This window comes from Peromyscus eremicus, chromosome 8a (genome assembly GCF_949786415.1).
Source record: "Peromyscus eremicus chromosome 8a, PerEre_H2_v1, whole genome shotgun sequence".
Lineage (NCBI taxonomy): Eukaryota > Metazoa > Chordata > Mammalia > Rodentia > Cricetidae > Peromyscus > Peromyscus eremicus.
In genome coordinates, this window is record NC_081423.1 from 32324471 (window position 1) to 32350491 (window position 26021).

Consider the following 26021-nt stretch of genomic DNA (forward strand, 5'->3'; position numbering starts at 1 on the left):
AAAGACCTCCTTTAAACATATTGGACCAAAAGAAAATGTCTAATTAATTGTTCCAGCACACAAGAGACTGCCACCAGTTCCCTGGGACTTCACAGTATGTCAGGTAGCATGTGGAGATACCCGTGAAGAAGGAAACATGGTCCAGCCCTTAGGGAGTTTAGAGTCTGGGCCAAGATTCAAAGTGTTCCAGCTAAAGAGGCAGCTGAAAATGAGTTCTAGAGTGGAGAGACGGAGAGAATGAGATCTTGCTGGCTAGAGAGAACCAGGCCACCTCACATAGGATCTAGTCAGGCGTGTGAGGAGATAGAGCTCTGAACAAGAAGAGAGACAGGGTTTGCCCTGGGTTTGTTTGTTGTTTGTGTTTGGGAGCTAGGGACCCACTATATAACCTACCTAGGCTGGTCCCAATCTCATTATCTGCCCATGTGCTGGGGTGTACATGTACAGGTGTGTACCAGCATGCCCAGCTGATCTGTTTTAGTAGATCCACCCAGGCTGCTGTGCAGGGCACATAGGGAAGTTCCTACACTGATCTGGGTGAGAGGTTATGGAATTTGGATCTCGGTAGAAAGGAAAGTGACCAGAAGTGAACAGGTTCTGAATACATTTTAAAGTTTAAATTGTTGTGTGTGGGGGGGGGAAATCAAGATAGAGTGGCATTAGTTTGGAATGCTTATGATAGAATAGGGAGTTCTGTATTTTTGTTGTTTTGTTTTTCAAGACAGGGTTTCTCTGTGTAGCCATGGCTGTCCTGGAACTCACTCTATAGACCAGGTTGGCCTTGAACTCAGAGATCCTCAGCCTCTGCCTCCCAAGTGCTGGGATTAAAAGTGTGCACCACCACCTGGCTGGTTGTTTTTTGATGTGATGCTGGGCATCAAACCCAGAGCCTCCTGCATGCTAGACAGGCACTCTACCACTGAGCGACATGTCCTGCCCAAGAAGGAAGCCTTTGTTAATCAAGTGGTAGTCACTCACACAGATGAACCCCTCAAGTGGGCTGCTGAACCCCTAAGCTAGGCTGCAGACACCTCTATTCCAATGGGAGTCAATCTATGAGAGTTCCTGTCTCAGGACATGTTTGTGAAGAGCAATATTTTCCTACATCACTACAGCACTAATGTTTCATTCATAAAAATATTCACTTAAGTTTTTTTTTTAGAAAAATATTTTGGGCTCCTATTCATTTCCCTTTGACCTAATGTCTTGTCTCATCCTTGAAAATGTAAATGTTACCACTCAGTTCATCTTGCAGATTATCAATGCAGAAGTACTCTCCCTCTGCCCCTTTTTTTTTTTTCCTAAAAGAAGCTCAAGGACAGTTTTATTAGAGGTTAATGCAAACTAGTACAGATGAGGTGAAAATCCTGATAGCCACAAGGAGAAAGGGGAAAAGTTATGTCTTTTAAGCTAGGCATGGAGTACAAATAGAGACAGCTTTTAAGAAAAGAAAAGGCACTCCCAAGAATGGAAGGATGCCAATGAACTGAGGAAAGAACTCTAAAGTCCTTCCCCCTACTTTTAAGAAGTATGTTAGATTTCTACTAAAGACTGTGGAAACATCTTGCTTTTTGTGGGAGCCCACAGGGGCTATCTAGTGAGACCTTACTCAGGGTTAGAGAATCTGAGCTTGCTTTACCCAGCAGGGCTGAATAATGGGATGATTTGACCACAGGTGTGGTTACCAGGTGTTTGGAAGGGTCTACCCTTGGCTGTACGGTGTGCTTTGATCTTGCAAGGGGGAAGTCTTCTGTCTCTTCCCTTGGCATATTATAAAAAGCCTTTGAATAAAGTTCTGGATGGCTGGGTATTGATTCAGCACTGCCCCACCTCAGCTATCCTGAGTCTCTGTCTTTCTTATCATCTCTTTCTATCCATCATTTCTTCATTCCTCTCTCCTCCACCCAAGAACCCTTCGAGAGGTGGGAACAGGTCAGACGGAGCTGGACTCTGGCAGATCCACAGCTTTCCAATAGACTTTGCTCAGTGAGTTTAGCATCCATTACTCTTTTTTGTCTATGCCACTTATTTCCATGATGTAAATAAAGCCAGTAACTTTTTCATTCCACCTTCCCCATTGTCTTTTAGATAGGTTTTATTTGACTTTTTTTTAAAGTTTCCCCTTCAAAAAAAAAAACAGAAAAAGAAAAAAATTAAAGTGCTGGCATAGATTTATGCATTTGGATTTTAGTTAGCATCTAATGCTGCATTATTTTATTGTTTAATTTTTGAGATTATAATAAAATTACATCATTTTTCCCTTCCTTCCCCCACCCCCCTGCCAAGTCCTCCCACATATCATAACTTGTTACTCTCATTCAAATTCATGGCCTTTTAAAATTAATTGTTACTACATGCGTATATGTATATGTATATACACACATATTCCTAAATATAGCTTGTTCGGTCTGTATATTGTTACTAGTATGTACATTTTGGAGTAATACTGCATCCTTGCCATCCTAATCCTTCCCCTGCTGTCCTGGGGAACTAATACCCTGCCCCAGAGAAAGTGTCAGTGAAGTTGAAGATGTGTGAGATCCCTCAGGTTAGGGAAGCACTCTACCCCTGCCCTCTACCCCAGCCTCATCACTGCCCTTATTGATTTCCACGTTTCTATTGCTGCACAGATGGCCAGGGAAGTCACTACAAACTGTACCTATGTCGGTTTGCTTTTTAAAAAAAAATGTTTATTTACTTATTTTAATCAACAAGCAAAAATTGTGTATATTTGTGGTGGACAGCATGTTTTGATAAATTTGTGCATTCTGGAATGGCTAAACCAAACCAACTGACATATAAATTACCTCACTTATCTATTTTTATGGCAAGAACGCTTAATATTTACTCTGGTTTTAAAGTATGCACTCTGCAGTTCCTAATCACAGTCCCCATTTTGCACAGCAGATCTGAACTACCCTGTTCCATATCAGTTTCTGAAGACTGACTTTTATTGTATAGGACAAAATGGGTCCAAGTTTTGGGCTTTCTATACCCCAGTCCTGGAATCAACCATTTCTCCCTTCTCGTTTTTGTAGGAAATGATGTTTAAAACTCAGATCTTAGCCATAGGTTATGAAATGTCATTACTTCTAGACTTTTACAGAATATACAAAATTACACAAAACATACAGAAATATATATATATACACAAACTAGCGGATACTTCTGACTTCTTTCCTATCCCCACAGTGCACACTCCAGAATCCTGCTATATATACAAACGATCTTTCATTTGCCCGCTTTCCTTAAAGATGATCATATACACACAATTGCATATGCCAAAGTCCTCTGGTCCTTCTTCCTCTGTGTGAGCCTCTGCATGCTTTGGCAGCAAGGGAGGAAAGCGCTGTCCAGGATTTCAGCATGCTGCTTGGACCTGGCCTTGGGGTCACCACAGGGCCTCATCACCAGCCCAGGCGGGGTCCAAGGGCTCATAGGGCTGTAGCCAGTTGTCATTGTAGTTCTCTTCGAAGACATGTGGCCCTCTAACCGGCAAAGAGCAGATGGTCAGGGGATCTGGGTGTTCGCTGCCATCATGGGCTCGGGGCCTGAAGTAGGCGCAGAGCGCCCCTGAGAAAGTGTCGGTGAAGGTGAAGATGTGCGAGCCATCTGACGCATTGAAAAAGGACAGCTTCCCCGCCTCGTAATCCAACAGGACGCCTACCCTCCGAGGAGGCACTCGTAGCGCCAGCGCCACGCGCTGCGGGTCCAGCACGAAGTACTCGCAGGAGTTCCACAGCCCCATCACCCAGTAGCCGGCCGCGGGGCTCAGGCGCGCCGGCCCCAAGCGCTCCACCGACTGCAGACAGGCGCCCAGGAACCAGCGGCTGCGCCGGCCCACGTGCACCTCCCAGTAGTGGCGGCCGCTGCAGAAGCGCTCCCGGCTCAGCACGCACGTCTGCTCCGAGAACCGCTGCAGGCCGTGGGCCGCGATACTGGGCGCCCCCGGTCGGGAGGACACACTCTTGAGATCGTCTGAGACCTCCAGACTAGGATGCGCTGTGGTGGGATCCAAGGTCACGTCCACTGAGCAGAAGCATAGGGTTAATAACAGCTGGGGAAGGTTCAGGCATCTCCTCTCCTCTCCTTTCCCCTCCCCTCCCTTCCCCTCCCCTCCCTTCTCCCCCCCCCCACCCCCCACTGTCAACTACCCCTCTTCCCAGAGTGTCACACTCCTGAAGCCTATTCCTTTCCTAACAGACAATTCCTGAATCCCATTCTTCTGTTTCAAATGAGGTAGGTTCTTGGGTAGATTTACTAGGATAGAGTCAAGCCTTTTGCGGCTTGTTTCCTCTGGTCCCACCTCCCAGTCTGAACAACCTCGCTGTGCCTCCGCTTTACAGCAATTTTAGAACTCTTAAAACTACAGGGAACCTCTGAGATCTAATCCAGTGGCCTACACTCCAACACCCATGCCCCAAACACATCCATCCACTTGATGGTTGAGAAATTGGAGGATAACCCCCAAATACTCAACCCACCTGTTTCTTTTTTTTTTAATTTTATAATTTAATTTAATTTTACATATCAGCCATGGATTCACCTGTCCTCCCTCCTCCAACCCCCCCCACGCCCTCCCCCTAACCCACATCCCCATTCCTATCTCCTCCAGGGCAAGGACTCCCCTGGGAATTCAGCTCAGCCTGGTAGATTTAGTGGAGGCAGGTCCAGTCCCCTCCTCCCTTCACCTAGGCTGAGCAAAGTGTCCCAGCATAGGCCCCAGGCTCCAAAAAGCCAGCTCATGCACTAAGGACAGGTCCTGGTCCCACTGCCTTGGGGGCCTTCCAAACAGTTCAAGTTAATCGACTGTCTCACTTATCCACCCATTTCTTGAGACAAGGTCTCCCTGTATAACCCAGGTTGATCTTGACTCATGATCCTCCTGCCTCAGCCTCCCAATGCTGGGATTTCAGGTGTGTATCATGCCTGCCTGAGGGGCCCTTCTGAGGAGCAATCTGAGAGGTTCCTTTCAGATTCTACCATTTCTTCTACAAACAGATTCCAGAAGCAGCCTTCCTGCCTTAGGAAATGAACCCAGTAAACCCCAAAAAGCTGTGCCTGTGTGAGAACAGCTTGTGTATGAAACATGTGTGCACATTAGAGTGTGCAGCATGCTGTATGTATACTGTGTTCATTTCCAGGAGATGGATTTGGCTCCTGGAAAAACCTTTCCTCTAATGTCAGACCCCTCCCCATCCTTTCTATGCAAGACCCAACCCAACCCTGCCACCAGTCACACTTGGCAGTTTCAGGTACTTACCTGCATATTGCTGGGCCGCTCTCCACTCTGAAACCAAAGAGAAAGAGAAGGGACTCAGAGAGCTAAGCAGGCAATTCTGGGACCTTGAGGGTGACTTCCCTTGCTCAAGAACTGCCCACAAATTAAATAGTCTCATCCCCACCTAGGGATGGATTGGACTGGACAGGGGTCTACCAAAGTGGTGTACAGCCTCAAGTTACATTGGGAAGATGGAACACAGAGGCAAGGAACAAGCAGCCTTGGTACCAAAGGATGAAAATGAAACCTATCTCCGCCTGGCCAATCTCAGTTCTGGAGGCCCTGCTGAGCTGGGCTCGGTCAGTCCTAAGATGCCTTCTAGATACCCAGTCTTCTCTTTACAGCCTCCATTTTTATTGTGGATCATTCCAAGTAGATTTTTCTTTAGTTTCCTCTTGTTCTATTTTGAAACAAAGAGTTGATCCAAAACAATAGAAGACATTTTTCAGGATGCTAGAGGATTAACTCTGGACTGGAATCAAAACAGTCAGTGGAACTTTAGAGATGCACAGCTCTAATATGGATAACTTAGTTCTAGCAAAGTATTGATCCAATGTTAGTTTGCCTATAAATTTTAAACCATTCGTCCAAATCAACTTGAGAATTTTTAAAGGAACTGTGTAAATTTGTGTTTTCAAAGGTTCATTAACTTTAAAAGGGAAGCAGATGTGGGGAAGAAAACGAACTATAAAAACCCGAACTATAAAAACTTGAACTATAAAACTTGAATTATAAAAACTTGCTATAAAAGCCATAATGGTGGAAATAAGGAGTAGGGAGGTGAGTCCATGGACAAGCGCATCTGCACTGAATATACTCAAGTCGAAACCTTGCCTCGATGGGAAAATTACCCCTGGTGTACTAAATGGCATTGAGAAGACCCATTCAGTGCACACAGACAAGTCTGTGGATTATCACCTCACTCCCAGTGTTGGGACTTCTGTAGAACTGATTAATGGATATCTACATGAAACATATTATTGCAGTTTGGATCTGAAATGTTCTCCAATGGTCCTGAGTGAAAGGCTTTGTCCTCTGCTCTGCACTATATGGTACCTTAGTCTCTGGCCTCTCCTGGTTCTCTTTTTGCTTCCTGTCTACCACGAGGCAAGTAGCTTCCTCTACCACTCATTCCTTACTCACTGCTGCCTTGCCACTGGCCCAAGTGACTGTGGATTTACCTCTGAAACTGTGACCCCAAGCAAACCTTTGATCACTGTAAGTTTACTATTTCAGGTATTGTGTGACACTAACAGAAGGCTGAGAAATACCCTATAAATTAATAAAAGAAATTATAAGACAATATCATTGTGGTATCCTTAGCAAAGATCTTCAATAAAACTTCAGAAGCATAAGCCACTGTTAAAAATTTGATTAATTAACTTTATCAAAAGTAATGATCGCTCTTCACTAAGGGGAACATGGACAAGACTAACAGCAAATGATACAATAGTAAAAAGGAATCCATGTTGTTTAACGTCAATAACAATATATGTATATATTGATAAGGATATATATATACACTATATATCAATAAGGATATATATATATATATACACACAATATAGGAATGTTCAAAGTCTTAGCATCCAGAGATGAGCCACTAATAAAGGAATGAGGAAGCATTTATCCCCATGGGCCAGAAAACTTAGAGAGCTAGCTCACACAGGATGCAGGTGTGCAGAGCCTCACCATTGCTGATGGCAGGATGATGGCTTTCTGGGAACCCTTTGTCTAACTAACAGCTTAATCTCCCTTCCTGGTTGTACCTCCTAGAGAAAAAGGGTGATAGGATAGCACACTTCAGGCTTATTCAGTGTGTTTTGCAGTGGTGTGCAGTGAGAATCAGCGAGAAGAAACAGACCTAACACACCTACGAGGTGGATATTTGAACAGTGATGCATATAGAGAGCAAGGGACAGACAGCATGAGACAATGATGTTTACACAAACTAAAATGCATGTGACAAAGTAGAAATTCAGATTTGCAAGAATATATACAAAACAAAATATGTATTAGGCTGATGGTCTTATGGAGGGAATATAGGCCCTTATGGTATTGTTAGGTCCTGAGAAATCCCTTTCCCCAAAGCCTGGCATTTAGACAAAAGCCAGCATTCCTTCTGGGACTTAAGATAGTTCCTACTTGCTAAAAGAAGTCATCTCCTTAGCCCTGTCAAAAGTGACATCGGCTCTTCCATTTACCATGCCTGTGGTGTCTATTACATTATCAGGGTCTATGCTAGCCTCTGGGCTCCCTCAGCCCTGCTGGCACACCCTGCCCCCTACCCTAAACCTCTCCAGTCCCTGGGCTTCACTTCCCCTCCCCCCCCCTTCTCTTCCCTATATAACTCAGCCATTTTGGCTACACATTCTCTGGGTTCTCTTCTTGATTCTGCTCTCAGCTGCTCTCCTGCACCTCTCTTCTGTTTGCCCTCTCTCTTCTTCCCTCTCTCTTCTCTTTCTCTCTCCCTCTAACCCCTCCTCTCATGAGCCAGTTCAGTCTGGGCTCTTCCAGATGCCTCTGACTGTACTCTCCCTCCTATCTACAATAAAAACCTTCTGCTCAGCCGTACCTAGGAGTGGCCATGCCCTCATATTCATTCAGATGTGAAGAGAAGTATTTACATGTGTAGTAACATGTCTGCTCTAGACGGGCAGGCAGTTGGAGGGTGAACATCAGAAATTCAGGTGACTGTAGTGTGTAACCAGAATTGGAAGCTATGTTTTCCCACATGTAGCCTCTGGACAATAAATATAAATATAAAAGTGAAACCTGGGTCTGACCTCTACCAAGTAAAATATGCATACAACATGTGAAGTGTATGAGAGAAGGCGGAAGCACCAGAGAGACTGTGATGCTGCCATGGACAGAGAGGAGCTGGCTAATGATGACTTGACTTACGGTTTTTTGTTTTTGTTGCTGTTTTTAGCTCTACGATGGTGTGGAAGCCATATGTATTCATTAGAAACCATACTTGGAATTTTGATCACTTCTCAGGCTGGTGATTGGTGACATGTTTACTCTGTGGAGATGCTGGGAAGCCACCGTGAGTCACAGCCCCAGACAGTCACGTGATCAGAAGGTACCTGCACAACACTCCAGCACTGTACTGCTCATCTGTGATATTTGGTAGATGTATCAATGCGTTTCCAACTTAGACCATTTTCAATGTACAATTTACAGTGCATTTTCAATTTACTTGTAAATTAACTCATAAATGGAAATGTCCTAAGTTGGAAATGCATTTAGAGGGATGTGATTTGATCATGGTAAGTCAGGGAGCCCAGTGAGAAGCAGTGGGAGAGAAACAGACTTTACTCACCAGCCTGGCCTTCGGACCTTCTCCAGTCTGAAGCAGCAAAGGAAAAGGGAAATCAGAACGTCAGGACACCACATTACATCTGTGTCACAGCTGTCTGAATATCCCTCCCCTCACCACCCATGCAGTCTGCAGTTCCAGCCTGGGCTCATAGTTTGTTGGGAGATAGCTAGGGTACAAAGTCGGGACAGGAAGGGATAGTTCTGGGGTGGAGGGCACTTACCAAGCTCTGTCTGAAGTCTCTCTGCAAGCAGAACAGAGAGAAACATCAACCTTTTGAGGCAAAGACCTTCGTTAATCTCAAACCACTTCTGACTGCAACTCTGCCCTTGATGCCACACTGCCCTGTAGAAGGAGGCTCATCCCCTGCACTCCAGGGCCTTTATCCTATCTTCATTTCAGAGGAAGACATCAACAGGCACTGGGCCAGAGAGGAAAATAGGCTTGGTTCTAAAGGGTTTTTCCCAAGGCCTAGATCTGGTTAGAGAGGTTCACTCTTTCTGAACCACAGGATTTCCCTGGCATTTGCGGGGAAGGGGGTGGGGGCAGAAGTGTGTGAATAAGTCCAGGTACCCAGCACAGCCTATATGATTTTGGGGGTCATTTGCTGACCCCCAAGATCCAAGATCTTCGTTTAAAGACAGGAAGGACACCACAATTATTTCTCCTGGCTAGGTGGAAAGGATCCAACTCTGCCACTAGAACACAGTCCTCTGGTCTCTCCACCTTTTGTACTCTTTATATACTAATATAGACTGTGGTGTTGATGACTCATTGAAGCGGTTTTGCTCGGTAGGATTGAGTAGGCAGCAAGACAAGGCTCTCGACTCTTGCTGTTTGTCTGGAGTTTTGACAGGGCAATCAAATTTTGGTTCTCTGGATCTTCATTCTAATTATGGGGGCCTTCTCCAGTTCCCCTTTATTTGGGATCTCTCAACCTTCTTTGTTTTTTGTTTTGTTTTTGTTTTTGTTTTTTTGAGACAAGGTCTCTCTCTAAGCAGCATGGCCTGAAAATTACTGACCCTCTTAGGTCTGTCTCACCAGTGGAATGCTGGGATTGCTGGCCTTCACCAAGGTGCTCAGATTCCCACCTTCCTTTGTACACCCCTCTGTTACAGCACACCCCTCTATGGTTTTAAGTGGGTGTGTTCCAATGAGAGGGAAAGTAATTTACCAGAGCATTCCCATTTGAGTGCAAGTTCAAGGTCATTCTTCACGGTGGCATTTGACTTAAAAAGAGAACGACAGATTCCAGGAAGATGAACTGGAAGGAGTAAACACTCCAGCAGGGTCTGCTCAGAGGTTCTCCTGCAGAAGAAACCCTGAAGCTGGACACCCACAGGCAGCCCATCTCAGTCTGACTGAGGAAGAAGAGGTGCACAAAGACGGATGAGAACCAAATGGATGCTCTCTTCCTCAAAGGATCCTTAGCCGCTTGAAGGCCCTTTTCTGCTCCAGAGGTGGCCAGTTAAACTCACTTGTCCCGCAGCCTGCCCTGTGGTGAGGAACCCAGAACTTACCCAACCTTGCAGTCAGTCTTCCTGGAGACAAAAGGAAAAAAGGATGCTCTCAGAGTGAGGAAGGACCAGACAGGGCAGATTATCTACATGGTGTGCAGACTCAGCTCTGTGCATCTGGAAGCCAACCAGGGTGCCTGGACACTGTCAGTCCAAGCAAACTCTGTCCTTCCCTTTCTCTGTCTGCCTCCTAGACTCCCCCTCCAAGACTTGCCTTGGAAACCCAGCGGGTCCCCGTGCCCTGCTTCAGGATGTGGGGAGAGGGCACCTCTGCTGACTTACCTCTGTCCTTCTCGCCCTGCTCCTTCAGCTTTTCTGAAAGAAAGAGCGAATGGGGAAAGCTGAGTAGGGCCTGCCCGAATCTAGGTCTCATTCCAGTCTGGGTGGCCTTCTGCCGCTGTGTCCCTCCACGGCTCCCCACATCCCACCACTTTCCTATTTAGACACTAGCAGGTAGACCCCCTGGTATGCAGACAGGGAGAGGGATCATGGCTAGGCATTAAAGATGGCAAATTTCCAAGATGTCCAGCTTCCTCCTAACCTCCTTACTTGAGACAAAAGTCTAGCAGCTTTGGCCTCCCACCAGCAGGCCCCCTCCTGATGGACTGATTCAACAAGTTCAAGGGACATTTGGGGACCAATCAACCATTCTATCTGTCCTCAAACTGACCAACCCTAAAGTAGGGGAGGAGGACTCTTCAGAGGCTTTAAAGTTCCAGCCCTCAGGAAGAGACCGGAATTTTTTCGGCTTTTTGAGCCCCCACCCCCACCCACTTAGCTTCTCAGAGGGTCTTTTTCTCTGCATGTCTCTGTTGTCTGTGTGTGTTTCCTCATCGCCAATAAAAACCCCTTTCAACTATCGATTCTGTCTACCGACCTTGAGATTTCCCTGCTGCTATCTGTTAAGTTTCAGATATTTCCTGTCTTTTAGTTATTTAACGGCACAGAAAACAAACCCGATCCAGACCCCTAGACTGCATCTCTACGGAGCAAAACCAGCTCCAGGGCCTGCCTCATACCTTGGGAGCATCTCTGCTTGTAAAAGTACTGCAGAGCCAGGATGGTGAGCACAGCCAGACTGAGTGGGAGGGCTGCCAGGGTTCCCAGGAACGCTTTCTTCCAGGGCGAAGGTCTGGGTAGGAACACATCTGGAAAACAGGTCACATGGTGTTGGCTGTCTCGACTTCGGCTCCACTAAAAGCACTAAGACAAGACTATCTTGGACCTCACATCTGGGAAAGCCTTGAGTGACCTTAGGGTGGCCAGTTGCACCGGGAGCCCCTGCAGCCAGGTATGAACTGGACATGAGGACAGCTGCTCAGTCTTCACTCCAGGTAGGATCCAGAGCAAGGGCAGGACTAGTGTGAGCATCAAGAAAGAAAGGACTGTGAACTGAAGCTGAAGGACAGGTTCTGCCTGGTCTGCCCTTCACCTCACCACCTCTTATAACTGGGCGGCCACTTCTTCCAGCTCTGATCCTACACTTCAATGAACCCACAATCCAAAGTGTTTTGTTTTTGAAAACCAGTGAGCTGTCCTGCCTGGTAGGAGAATCCATGGTGGCCACTTGCTCCCTCACATTGATCTCAGTTCTCACACCACTGGAGGAATTCCTAACAAAGCCAACAGCTGTTTAACCAGAGCAGCTCCCCAAGCAATCCTCAAAGGTAGGGTGCAGCTTGGGGCTGTATGCAGGCCAGGGCACCTCCGAGAGTGGCCAGAAGATGAAGGGATGAGAGCAACCTGGAGCATAAGCCTGCAGAAGCATCTGCCGGTTCAGTAATGTTTGTGTCTCTGTGAGCTAATTATTCAAAGGTAATGCTTTATCTCAGAGGGGGGTTTCTTTAAAAAAGCATTTTTAATCTTTAAGTATGGTAAATTGAAGCTGAGATCACAGTGGTTAAGAGCCCTGGTTACTCTTCCAGGGTCTCATGTGAGCGATAGGCTTTGTACCAAGGAGCTAGACCCTAGCCCTCATCTTAGCCACGCTTAACTGTAAGTTGAGTGACATTAACTATACCCACATGTTGTACACCTATCACCAGTCTCCATTTCTAGAAATTTTTCATCATCCCACACTGTCCACTGAACACTAACACCTTGTGCACTCTGGGCCTGCAGGCTGTTTAAAACCGCTTATTGCACTCTCTGTCTATAAGAACTGGACCGTTCTGGGTACGTTACGTAAGTAAAGTCACACAGTATTTTTTCCTTTTGAGTCTGGTTTATTTTGCCAGCATTTGTAGTCTCTTCTGAAATGTTGGTTTCCTAGAACTCCATTTTCACCGTCTTGTACAACGGGGTTGGCCACACTAGGTTTATCCTTCACATACAGCTTTCACTGCGCATCCTGCTGCCTCACTGACTTGGTGGCTAGACCTAGGTCCTCTGTTCCAGCCTCTGTGGTCTCTCCACCTGAGATCCATTTACAGCAATGGGCATGGGCAAGTATGTACAGATCTAAAGGTCTATGTATGTAAGATTAATAATAAACTATAAATGGTATAAATTTAGATATATACGGATCTAATCTAAGGTTCTCTTTAGGAATTTTTTTAAATTCTTTATTCCTTTGAGATGCAAGCAAGCCTATTAGAAAGCTAAACAACTTTGACAACTTTATAACCCAGGACTATTGTTCTTCAGGACCATCCATCTGACAGGCAAACATCAAGGACAAGATACCCAAATCCCTTTGTGCTCTGAGAATTTAAATTTAGGGGCCAGCTCCAGGTTGAACTTTCATGCTTGCCTTAGAGATGGGTACACTTTGCTTTCCCTTTGGATAAAGACAGCTAGCACAGATTTCCCCACTACCCAGCGACCAGGGGAATTTAAAATGAACTGTGCATGACAAATTATGCTATAAAGTCAACCTACTTAAGGGCATGTTACAGTCTGTCTTGAGATCATGCATACAGATCGTGCATGTCTGCCTGATACAGAGGAAGATGGTATTTTCTGTTATAACTATTGACTTAGATTTATAGAAAAAATAACCCATAGGTTAAATTTGTCTCCAAGGCTTAAAACAATAAAGACCTTGAGGGCTGGAGAGATGGTTTATCAGTTAAAAGAACTTGCTACTATTCTAGAAGACCTATAATTTGATTCTCAGCACCCATGTGGTGGCTCACAACCTTTTGAAACTCCAATTCCAGGGGATCTTATGACCTTTTCTGGCCTCAGAGGGCACCAGGAATGCAGCTGATGGACAGACATACATGCAGGCAAAACACCCATACACAGAAAACAAAGTAAAATTTAAAACAATAGACTTTGAAACCAAGCAATGGCTGAAATTTCAACTCTTTGCCTGAACACCTGCTGACCTGAGTTGCCTTTTTATAACCCAGATCTACATGACACTACTCCCAGGTACCGATTTCTGCTTCTCGGTTCTCTCTAGTACTACCGCCTTCTAAGGCATGCTATTATTCACTCACTTTATCTTCTGAATCACTCCCTGGGATGGGAACCAGAGGGTCAGAATTTGGGGTTCTACAAATAGTGGCTTGAGGGATGATGTTAGGAACAGAGGAATTCTCGTGACGATCTATAGTGAGCTTTATGGGTGCATGACCTTTGGTATAGAAATGCTGCTCCTCTGGGCCTCCTCACTCTCTACTCGGTTGTCACTTAGCCAAGTAGATTCAGGTTTCAAACCCAACCCATCCCATAATCAGCCACACCTCAGAATCCTTATATCCTCACAGACCACCTATGGGCCAATCAACACGGAGCTTTTGATGATTAGAAAGATATGTGTGAGCCAGTGCCTACTGACCTGCAATCTGGAGCACAAACTCTTTCTTCTGGCCCAACAAGAGGTTCTGGATTGAGCAAGACACATTGCTATGAGTCCCTCCTCGGACAATCACAGATGTGTCCAGACTGAACAGGCCTTGGGCATTCTGGATAATGGTTTCAGACTCTGGAGGAAGGCACTGTCCCTGGTGGTCTCTCCACTGAACCTTCGGCTTGGGGTACCAGCCACTGGAACTGCATCGTAGCTGAATGCCTCCTTCGTTGAAGCCCTCAAGGGAGAGGTGTGAGTCTGAGCCCAACCCTGGGAAAGCAGGATTGTGAAAGATCAGGCTTACTCCTAGAAGCTAAGCATAAAGTTCATGCCACCATTCATCATCTGAGGTCACCATAAGATGTCAGGAATTATGACTCTTCTTTTTTTTTTTTTTTTTTTTTTTGGTTTTTCGAGACAGGGTTTCTCTGTGTAGCTTTGCGCCTTTCCTGGGACTCACTTGGTAGTCCAGGCTGGCCTCGAACTCACAGAGATCCGCCTGGCTCTGCCTCCCGAGTGCTGGGATTAAAGGCATGCGCCACCACCGCCCGGCAGGAATTATGACTCTTCTTATCACCGATGTGAGCTCACAGCCCTCCAGCTATGAACTGATAAGGACAGTTTAGACTAGACAGGGACATTAGGAAATATTCAGAGGAGGGCTATGTGCATTCAGTTATATTGTGCAATAAGTGATCTCACTACAATGAAGAATCATCTCACCCCAAATCCCAACTGAATATCCTGTTAATTCTCACTAGATCTCAAGTGCCTATGGTATATGCAATCCTTTCCCAGTCTAATAGAGCTGGCTCTGTTATCTATCTAGCTATCATTTGTCATTTAACTATCAATTTATGTGCTAGAGGTCAAACTCAGGTCTTGTTCATCTAGGTAAACATCCTACCAGTGAGCAATATTCCCAGCCATATATTTTAAACTTGCAAAATATTAATACATTTATGTATGTGTGTACAATATATCCTGAGTCTATCTTTGTTGGTGGTATGTATATGGTTTCAAGGCAGACCACTCCGAATGTATGTAAAAATAATCCTCAAAGAAAAAGAGGCCATCAACTGGAGAGTGGGAGGATGGGAGGGGTTGAGAGAGAGTAGCTGGAAAGGGTTGGAGAGAGGAAAGAAGGGGAGAAAAGTGGTGCAATTCTATTTCAATCAAAAACACATTAGCATATCAATGTTTAAATACTAATGATGTATAAGATACATACCAGGAAAGCCTCAGGCCTTTCTCCATCACTTTTATTCCTTACATCCTCACTACTTAGGTAATCAAATTCTATTAGCTTCTAGCTAGCACATCTTACATTTCTTTCTACTGTATTCCCCTTTATTTCTTGTGCACTTTACATACATCATCAAATTTCTTTTACATGTTGTTTTTCCCTCTTACTAATGGATTTGAGGAATCATTACACATCTGTTCACTGAGCTCTTTGTCTTTCTCGCTTCTGAATGTGGACTGTGATGATGGACCACATTCAGCTCCTATGTGTTGGTATTTAGGAAGCTTCAACGCTCACGAAACTCTAGGTGATACTACAAATATCAATCTTGTACAAATGCCTGTTATACCTTGATGTCACTTTGAGTCACCTTGTCATTATGGACACTAATTATCTTTTCAGCTGTTTTGAAGTCATTCAGTATTTTTTATGAACGTTTTCTCCCTTTTATTTGCTGCATATAGACTTGTAAGAATTTCTTTTTTTAACTTTTTAAAAACTTTTTTTGTTTTCTTTTCTTGTACCGAGGATTGAACCATGGTCTTGTTTGTGCTAGACAGGCACTAGATAGACCTCTGAGATATGTCTTCACGCCCCACTCAATGTTTTAACACATTGTGCTTGTTTGCTCTCAATCCAAGATTCCTGGTGCCATTATGTCCCCTTGAGTATATGGCAGCTCTATCAATCCGATCCTTTTCTCCGTCTCCTGCTCCTGGTTAGCTCCAAAACATACCTGCTACTTCCAGCTCCCACATGGCTTCACCAGAGAAGTCTTCAGAAAGAAAGCGGCACCCATATCGGCCCTCGTCGGAGGGAGCCACATTGAGGACATGCAGGGTCACGCTGCCATCGGCAATGTCATTAGCTTCGAATACAGTCCTGTTGAGAAACTGTGGCATCTGCGGGCTGGAGAGACCCTGCTGTTCCTGGTACAGGTACACCACATTTGAGACCTGGGTCCGGAACCAGCGGATCTCCATGTGCTTTGCGTCCAGGTACGGTGACAAGTGGCATGGGAACTCCACTGTTTCCCCGACAAGGGCCAAAATGGATTCTCCAGGGCCCAGAACCTTGACCTCATCTAGGACAACAATCCAAAACAATGGCCAAGATCAACCCACTTCAAACTTAAGTTTTTAAAATTTGCAAATCAGAAAGCTACAGCAAACTATTCAAATGACAACGATGAGTTGCTGTCTAACAACAACCTGTGTGGTTTCCTGGAAAAGAAGTTGTCATGAGCAAAAAGTCAGAGCATGAGTTAAAATATATATGTACACATGTTCCAACCAAGCACACTGTACAGGACTGGACTGGTTATTGGTTTGAATCGATCGAGAGTAATGCTATTTGGTCAGGGGAGCACACTAAATGCAATGTTTGACAAAAAATAAATAAGCCTATGATATAGAATAGAGAATTGTATATTTGTGTAAGTGACAAAAAGAAAATTATGCCTATGATATAGAATAGAATATATAAATATAGAATGATGTAAGCACACCAAGAAAAAGATCTTGAAAGAGAGAAGCCATATGGCTGATGATGGTGGTGATTCTGCTCAATGAGAGTCGAAAGTCTTATTTTGTCCAGGTTTTAGTTAGAATTTCAATTGCTGGGATAAACACCATGACCAAAAGCAAACTGAGAAGGAAGGGATGTAATTCATCTTACAGGGAAGTCAGGGCAGGAGCTCAAGGCAAGAACCTGGAGGCAGGGACTGAAGCAGAGGTCATGGTAGAGTGCTGCCTACTGTCTTTATTCTCCATAGACTTCTCAGCCTCTTCTTATATACCCCAGGATCCCCCACCCAGGGTGGCACCACACACAGTGGGCTGGGCCCTGTCATGTCAATTATTAATTTTAAAATGCCACAGGCTTGCGTGCAGGCCAGTCTTACGGAGGCAATTTCTCACGTGTGCTTCCTTCTACTCAGGTATCTCTGACTTGTGTCAAATTGACAATAAACTAGCCAGGACAGAGAGTTTTCATGGTGTTTATCAATAGAACACACATGTATAGCTTCTATAAAAACAAAACATATAGAAACATGATCGATGGGTGTCCTCTGCTCTATGTGGTTTAGTATTTGAATGCCTGCTGAATTCTGCTGTGGAGAGACCTGTTATGATCTTTCATTTGATCATTTCTTTTCTTTTGTGGAGTCTCCAGGTGGTCTCTCTGCTCTCCTTAAATCAGTCCATTTCTTCCTTTCCAAATTCAGCTAAAACTTCTTCCCCAGACTCCAACTTGCTAGATCTCCCTCCCCATCCTGCATTTTGTCCGTAGATCATGTGTCATTTTGGACAAAACCTTTTGCCTCCTGGATGACTCCTGGTCAATCCCAATCGCCCTCCTACCAGGTTCCCTGTCCAGGGTCTCTTCAACTGTCTTTCTCACACACCTGAGCTCTCTCTGTCCTTTGCCCCCCCCCTCCAATCCCAGTTTATCCTCCATCTATTTCCTTCCCAGGGAATGTGTGCTTTGCAAGGCTTTCGAGGGAAGGAGACTTGCTCTTAGCTGTGCTTATCTTTGCTCCCGGGTGGTGTATACGGGAAACAGGGACTGGTGACTGATGGAAGAACATCAAGTGGTATGGCTCTTTAACGACTGGTTTAGAGGTATACAATGGTGGTCTATAACGGCAATCCCAGCACTGGGGAGGCTGAGGCAAGAAGATTGTGAGTTCTAGGCCACCCTAGGCTGCATAGCCAGAACCTGTCTCAAAAGCCAAACAAATAAAGAGTGACAAAAAAAAAAAATGAAAAAATAAACCAACCCCCCCCCCAAAAAAAAATCCAAAACCTTGCATGGGAATCTTTTTGCACTTTAGCAGTTAGTATGGTCTGGTGTAGCATTGTGAGAGCCCATTCCTAGAGAGCATCTAGCAAAGATAAGAGCAGAGTTTGGGTGCTCGTATCCTACCTGGGTGGACTGAATATGGCTGCATATCAAATACACTACCTGAGTTCACCTCCCCCAGCTGGAGGAAGAGGAGAAGCTGGGTGAAGAAAATGCTGCAGCGTGGTACTTGCTTCAGAAACCCCGGGAATACTGAGAAGTCTGCCATCTGTCAGCAGTGCAGGCGAGCCACCTGGAAGATAATCAACATGCAGGGTGACGTGGGCAGCCCAGCAGGACCGAGATCTGCTCTTGTCTCACTTATTTGTTGTTTTCTGATTTTGGAGTTTCACATCAGGCCCGTGGCTTCTTTTAAACCCTGACGGGATGTGAGAACTGCTTCTAATTTTACCAGGCAATGTTGTTACCATTGGGCTTGTTGGAACTCACGGAGTTGTGAACGGACAGGGCTGAAGGATCCCAGAGGAAGCCAAGTATTGTTTAAAGTCAGGAATGGAGCCATACATTGTGTGGGAGCTCAGTGTCACCCTCCGCTGGATTAGGGACACGCCCCAGAGAATGGGAAATCTCCGAAGAATCTCAACGCAGCTTTATCTCCCTTCCTCTCCACCACTTGTGTACAATTTTCTCTGCCCTGGGGAACATCAGGTTCATTGAACAGAGGAAAAGAGCTGTTTTTTTTCCAAAACAGAGTATATGTCTGGTCGCTGCCTGTCAACTTTTGGGACATTCTGGGACAGTTTCATCATTTCTGATCCCTTGGGTAGTGCTTTCAGGGGCTTAGCTAGTCCTGTTCGTTCTCATATTTAGAGCATCTTTAGGCCCAGCTGATGGAGGGAGGCCATCTGGCAAGCCCTTCTCCCTCCTGTGGTCCAGGAGACTCAGACTCAGCCCTCACAAGGCTGTCTCCTCTAAGTCCCCCTTGGGTTCTGTGCTAGTATCTAAGCCTACAGGCCAGTGAGTCTCATGTGGCCAACACATCTTGGAGTGTACACAGTCTCTCCACATAGCTTCTTTATTTAGTTGTAGGATTTAAGGCAGGTTTTGTAGCTGGATGGACCACAATGTTTGTGCTTGAGACATGGTAGGAACCAATGTCAGGGAAAAGTTTAAGCCTTCTATGGGTTGACAAGATGTTTTAATTGCATGCGATAGTACACATCTGTATCCCAGTATGCAGAAGGCTGAGGCAAAGGGGTCACGAGTGTAAAGAGAGCCCGAGCTACCTAGCCAGACTCTGTCTCAAACATAGAAATGAAGAAATACTCTATAAATAAAAGTCACCACCTTCTCCCTCTCTCTCTCCACTTTCAAAACACCACCTTGCCACTTTCTTCTAGAAACTATTTATCCCATCACAACAGTTCCCCCTGGGGAGGGGATACTCAGTGGATTTTCACTCTTCATCCCAACTCACTTTTCTACTCTGTCTTTTGTCACGGCTTAGTGACCCTCGCACAGCCTTTGCTTCCGCTGAGCACCAGCCACACTGTCTGCAAAACCGTTGGTAAAAGACGTAGGATTGTACAGTAGGAATGCAGTCAGCGGAGAAGCAAGAAGGAATCGATGAGGGCCTCTCAGAACGGCCTCTGGGCTAGAAGAACCCAGACCAGTAGGAGCACAGTAGTGAGGTGGGAAGCGCAACGGTCTGAGAAGTCAATGTGCCGGGTCCTGGGCCTTTGGAGCTCAGACTCAAGTGTCATGGAGGGAAGGCAGAGAAGCAAATTGGGTCCACTCCATTTGTGTCCCAGACAGATTCTTCAGAGGGAGGAGGGCACACAGCTCTCTGGAGCCAACCTGTCTGTTTTGATGGTTATAACCTAATGGGATTATTAGTTGTGCAATAACTAACAAGACCAGAGGTCCTGTGCAGAGATCAAAGCTCTGGAGGACAGTAAGACCTCTTGTCCTTTGTGGCTGATAACAGAAATGTGTGTGTCTGTCTGTGGCAGTTCTGACAAGTGGCAGCCAGGCATCTGAAGCCACGCTTGCTTTGTGTTTCTTACACATCTTGTTTCCTTCCCTTCCTTTTGCACCTTAGTCCTGTGGACTGGTCACAGCTTATAACCCCAAGAGAGCAAAGCCATGTGGGGCACATCACCACCCAGATAGCACCTTGCAAAGCAGTGGGACCGACTGTATTTACAGATCCAGTTGGATGAGCTCCAATGTGAGGAATTAGTCAACTGTGTTAGGTGATAGCATGAGTCCACTCAGGAGAGGACGTCGGGGCATTAGACAGAGAGCTTAATGAACTCTTGCTCTGGTTAGCCTAGAAGAAGAGTCTGTTCTTTCCCAAGTGGCAAGCAAGTGGGGTGGTGTGTTCCAGAATTGCTAGAGGATCCACAGTCCTCTGTTGTCATTTCTCTACTGTGATAGACACACATGATCTCCATCACCAAAGCTACAGGAAAAGAGGTTGAAAAATACAGGGAGCACATGCGCACACACACCGCCCCCCTGCCATGCACATGAAACTCATACATATGCCCACAGCAATCGCACTAACATAAATTGAACACTTCTTTATCAAACACTCACCTTTACCGTCAGTATTATTACTGCTTTTACTAATAAACTCCAATTACAGATAGGGAAAGCGAGGCATGTGGGGCACCTTAACACACAGCTGGTGGGTGGTAGAGTGATCTTCCTACCTCAGCTGTTGTTTACAGCGCCTGTTTTCTCTCATCCAGCTCCCCACCAACTGTGTTGCCTCAGGTCTGGCTTCAGCTTTCATGTGCATCAATAACCCAAAACCATAAATAACACTGTTAGGAATCACCCAGCCTCAAGTAGTGCTATCCCCAGCTGCACTAAAGAGACTAGATCACAAAGAATCCAGCTACAAGACCAATCAGTCAGTGGATTGAAATTTTACTGCTAGTTAAAGCAACTTGAAGTGTCCCTAAGACCTCTCCGCTAGCATCCTCTCAGATGGGGGTCACAGATACCTACTTCCTGTTCAGTACTCAGGGGTATCTGCTGGATAGCCAGCCTTTCACTGGAAACCAGTGGTCTGGCGACTTCCTGAAGGGAATAGAAGAAATTTTCCTAAAGTGACTTCGTGGGTGAAACTCCACACCCCTCCCCACCACTGCCTCGAGGTTCCTTTCCCACCTGTCCTTCAGCTAAAGGCTCTGACCCTTCCTGGAGTGCGGATGCCCCCTAAGAGGAAACACTTTCTGGTTCCCACCGTTTGCACCAAGGTTGAAATGGGCTCCAGATTCTGATTCTGGTGGAGAAGTTTGGCCAGAGAAAAGAAGAAGCTAGATAGGTTGAATTTGGGGATGAAAATGGGGACCTCGGTGAAGGGGCCTCGGACCTAGCTAAGCTGTGCTGGTGGGGACCAGAGTCTCTCTGGCTGCTGGGATCCCCTGGGATGTTCCTTTCTGAAGACGCCAAGGATAAAGGGCACACTGCAGTATTGAAGCCCATCTCTCACCTCTTCTGTTCGGCATTGCTGATTTTGCAAATCATAATTGGTGTGTTTCATCTCGCCGTTACCCACATAAACTCCAAAGGGCAAATGAGACTTAGGCACCTCCCTCCCTTTCCCACTCCAGTGCCCACTACCGCTCGCTAGCCTACAATAGTGTGATTTTAGTTGGCCCATAAGAGGATTTCCACCCTCTTTGTCTCTAGGGGCTGAGTTGCTTTAAGAAGGGAGTCCCGAAAGAATGAACCATTTTTATCTGTGAGCGGAAAAGAATGCATCAGAATCTTACTTCCTCAGAGGGGTCAGCCTGAGTGGGCATCTCTCCTAAGACACCTCAACACCTAACAAAATCACCAAGATGAGGCAATACGAGCTTCTTTCTATGATAGGCTTCCCCAGGGGCCTCTCTCTGTTTTCTGCTGTTTCTAGAAGGTTCATACAGTTATTGCAAGGGAGCCACATACCTTTTAGGTAACAGCAAAAGATCCAAGTGGCAGACAGATGCTGACAATCTCGCCTCCCTGTAAAGGGAATGACTATGGAGTATTAGTCCCTGATGCTTAAGACCCTTTCCACATGGACTGGTAGCTGAGCTCAGGAAGTGGGGGTGCAGCTCATGAGTGACAGAAATACTCACCCACCTTCCACCTTAGGACATAAGCTATTGGTTCTGCCCTTTGCTATAAAAACCAGAATAGACAGAACAAAACGAGGAAGTCTCCGTCATATCCTGTCCCTGTGAGGAAAGTCACAAGTTAAATTCCCATAGAAAATGTTCTTCCAGGGTCTTAGAATGAGGCCAAAGGTACCTGAGAACTTTATTAGAACAGGGTGCATCTGCAGAGGCTAAGAGCGGAGAAAGAATGCCCAAGCTGGCCACCCAGGATTGCTGGATAGGCCAAGCTGGCTATCCAAGGGGCAGTATGGTTATCCCAGGCTAGCCTTTCTCCCTTCCCAGTCACACTGAAAGAGACAGAGACTGGACTGCAGTCTCCATTAAAAGCTGAGAAGTGCTTTTGGGCCCAGCTCCCACTTAACCCATCCTATCCCTCTGCAGGGAAACACCGGCAAGGAAATAGCCTGGGAACTTTACCGCAAGCAGACTTACAACAGCTGCTCATATCCAGCTTGGAAACAGTGGGGGTCCAAACATTTCTCCAGTGAAGCAGAACTGCACATGGCGCTGAATGGGATAGAAGAGAGGCCAGCTGGAGGTGGAGGAGAATCCACTCCTGTCTTGAGTTTGTTATAGGAAGTGTGTCCGTCCTCTGCAAGTCTCCCCAGTCATTTGTGTCACCTCTCTCTGCACCTTCAACCCCCATCCTTGCTTTTCCATTCCTCCCTCTTTGCCTTTCTCACCTCCTAATCTCACTGAGAGGGAAGCAAAGCTGCCCATTACACCCACTGCCCATGCCTGAGACATCCTGTCTGCCTCTTTTCTGCCAATCAGCACTCTTTCCCAAGATCCTGCTCAGAATTCCTGCCCCTGATGAGTGAACTTGACCTCTTCCTGTGTGCATACCTCTTCCTTCTTGGTCTTCATAAGGGGGTCTCTGAAACCACCATGGCTTAGAGGAGTAATGGTCCACAGGAGGCAAGAAGGTAGTTTGGTTTAACACAACTAAGCAGCCCACGTTGGTTCAAACTTTGGGAGTGTTACCCCAAGTAGTTTATTTGGGACATATTTAAGCAAAATTTGTGAAAACTTTTCTGGTGATAATTAATTCAATCCTATATGCACAATAAAGCACAAAATAAGCTAAATAAAGATCAGACATCATCAAAACTCTTTGTAAAATACACACAAAACCTTCAATAAAGATGAGTTCTATAGACTGGGAAAAACAAACTTATGATAAGGGTCTGGGGGAAGCAGGGGGGTGTTAGCCATGTAGATAACGCAAAGGTCATCACGCTATGAACTATGTCTGCTCTCAGCCTCCTAGGCAGCTAACAGGTTATGTATTTCTTCTTTTGAAGGAACAACCCTGTGCGTTTAACATTCCAGGTTCCCCTAGTGCTTATCTGTGAGCACAAGGACCTCTGTGCCTTCTATATCTCCCCCGTCTTTATTTTTTTAAAGGAAAAGCGATGGTTATAACAGAGACTAAGATTGAATGCATTGCCTGCATGGCTAGTATAAGTAACATAGTTAAGCATAACAGAGTTCTAAGACTAGCTAACATTAACGGAGGACCCAGAAAAGGGGAAAGGCATATTAACTATGATGGCTATGCAAAGGTCACTTGAGAGATTTTGTTTATCTCTTTATGCAAATCATTAATTTGACCATCAGTAGCATGAGAGAAATCTGACACATTAAAGCAATACATGACAAGAAATTGTTGACAATCAAAATTATGCTTGAGCAACAAATAATCTATAGTAGCTTTATTTTGTAAAACTGTGGCTCTCAATTTGCCCACCTTTTGGTTGATTTCTGCTAGTATTTTTGCTATAATATTAGTAGTTTTACTAAACATACAAGCCATTTTTTAAAATTTTCTTCTTTTTACATCCTAACCAAAGCTTCCCCTTCCTCCTCTCTTCCCAGTCCCCCATCCTCTCACCCTGTCCCCAGCCACTCCTCCACTGTTTCTTTTCAGATACAGGCAGGCATCCCATGGACATCAGCCAGCCATGGTACACCAAGTGCACTTAGACCAGGCACCTCCCCTTCTACCAAGGTTGGATGAAGCAATCAGACAGAAGGAATAGGTCCGAAAATCAGGCAGCAGAGTTAGAGACCCCTGCTCTCACTGCTAGGAGTCCCACATGAAGACCAAGTTACACAGCTGTAACATATATGCAGAGGGCCTAGGTCAGTCCCATCTAGGTTCCCTGGTTGTCACATACAGTCTATTTTTTGAGACCTCTCTTCGTATTCCAGTAATCATTCCTGGGACTGGTAATAAAAAAGCTGGTGTGGATGCAACCATTACAGGATCCAATGGATGCAAAGAATCTTTTTTTGTTTGTTTGTTTTTGTTTTGTTTTTCGAGACAGGGTTTCTCTGTGTAGCTTTGCACCTTTTCCCTAGAACTCACTTGGTAGCCTAGGCTGGCCTCGAACTCACAGAGATCCGCCTGGCTCTGCCTCCCGAGTGCTGAGATTAAAGGCGTGCGCCACCACCGCCTGGCATCATCACAACTTTGAGGGAGCACTCTCAATTTCATTGATAGATTGCAAAGATTTATCGAACAAAATGAATGTAATGCAGCCTATCCCACATAAGCCTTTATAACGCACAGGAAGGGCAATATATGTATCATTTTCCCAAAGGCAGTTGTTACCAGAGGGAAAGATATGATTAGAAGTGGAATTACAATAAGGAGGAATATAAGCACATTTAAAGCATGAACATTGCTATTTAAAAAAAACACCATTGACAGGAATATCAGGGGAAGACCTATGGATACAGGTGCTGGTGGACTCTAATGCATATGAGTAGAAAATTTTTAAGAGCCCAGGAATAGATGGGTCTCCTCTGATACAAAAAGATTATTCTTGTTGATTGCCGTGTACCAAATGAAGCCAGAGGTTATTTTCTAAACCATTGGCAACGGATAGCACTATTCTAGGTACAGCAATATCAATACATCAGATACTTCTTTTCCATCTTCATACAACTATAATTTCCACTATCAGCTCTCTGAAGAGTACCTAATTATGCTAAAATATGTATTATTGCATTTGGACTGATTAATTAGATTAGTCCAACCAAAATATCCTCCATTCCTGTGACTCAATGTTCGTATAACATCTTTTGTCCAGACAATTTGTCCCAAAGGATAAAAACAATCCTTAGCATGGCAAAACAACATCATACTGTCTCCTATTACAAATTTGGATTCTGCACCAACAAACTGAGAATTAACATGTAATATAGTCAGTAAACATAACAGCATCCTTCTTGTGTTAGTAGTGTTGTGTCCTTGTTGTCTCCCCAAGGTCTTGACTTGACGAACTAAAGTCTTGATGTCTCCCCAAGTCATTGGCTTTCTCTTCTTTTGGGTCCTCTCCCTGGATGGGTTTGTCCTCTACCTTCACAGGCATCATTTGTCCAGTGGTCTCTGGGATGTTCTCCTGGTCGGGTGCATCAGAGCAGAAGGCATCTGGGACTTCATTCATTTTGGGGGAAGAAACAAAAATAACCTCACCCTGATGTTAGAAGAACACCTGACCCTTCCTATCGATTAGTTTCTAGCCATTTCCATTCAACATATATTTTAGGATATGCCTCTTTTAGGGCAAAAATTCTTCTGGGAAACAGCAGAAGTATTGTTCTTTAAAGTGAAAAAAATTAAAGCTAGCGTGGTTAAATGTAGCATAGTACATGGGGATTTCAGTGGGTTTATACTCACCTTTTTTTTTTTTTTTCTTTCTCGAGACAGAGTTTCTCTCTGTAACTGCCTTGATTGTCCTGGAACTCACTTTGTAGGCCAGGCTGGCCGGAACTCACAGAGCCTCTGCCTCCTGAGAGCTGGGATTAAAGCGTGTGCCACCACCACCACCACCACCACCACCACCACCACCACCACCACCACCACCA

At 45.3% G+C, this 26021-nt stretch overlaps 1 protein-coding gene across 1 annotated transcript; it reads right to left on the bottom strand.

Annotated features, from left to right (window-relative positions):
• Positions 1 to 2297: 2297 nt before the first annotated feature.
• Btnl9 (butyrophilin like 9) lies at positions 2298 to 22069 on the bottom strand. Its single transcript, XM_059269296.1, has 10 exons — positions 21934 to 22069; positions 18133 to 18262; positions 15902 to 16249; positions 13908 to 14189; positions 11140 to 11268; positions 10403 to 10435; positions 8827 to 8847; positions 8607 to 8633; positions 5264 to 5290; positions 2298 to 4029 (listed from the first exon to the last, which is right to left on the bottom strand). Exons 2-10 carry the CDS (start codon positions 18236 to 18238, stop codon positions 3392 to 3394), a joined length of 1611 nt encoding a protein of 536 aa, XP_059125279.1. The 5' UTR covers positions 18239 to 18262; positions 21934 to 22069; the 3' UTR covers positions 2298 to 3391.
• Positions 22070 to 26021: the final 3952 nt, after the last annotated feature.

Coding starts and splice junctions, on each gene's coding strand:
- Btnl9 (XM_059269296.1), bottom strand. CDS start 18,238: ATGGCAGACTTCTCAGTATTCCCGGGGTTTCTGAAGCAAGTACCACGC. Junction 8,634..8,826: donor GAGACTTCAGACAGAGCTTG/GTAAGTGCCCTC, acceptor TTGCTGCTTCAG/ACTGGAGAAGGTCCGAAGGC. Junction 4,030..5,263: donor AGCGGCCCAGCAATATGCAG/GTAAGTACCTGA, acceptor GCTTCTGCTCAG/TGGACGTGACCTTGGATCCC.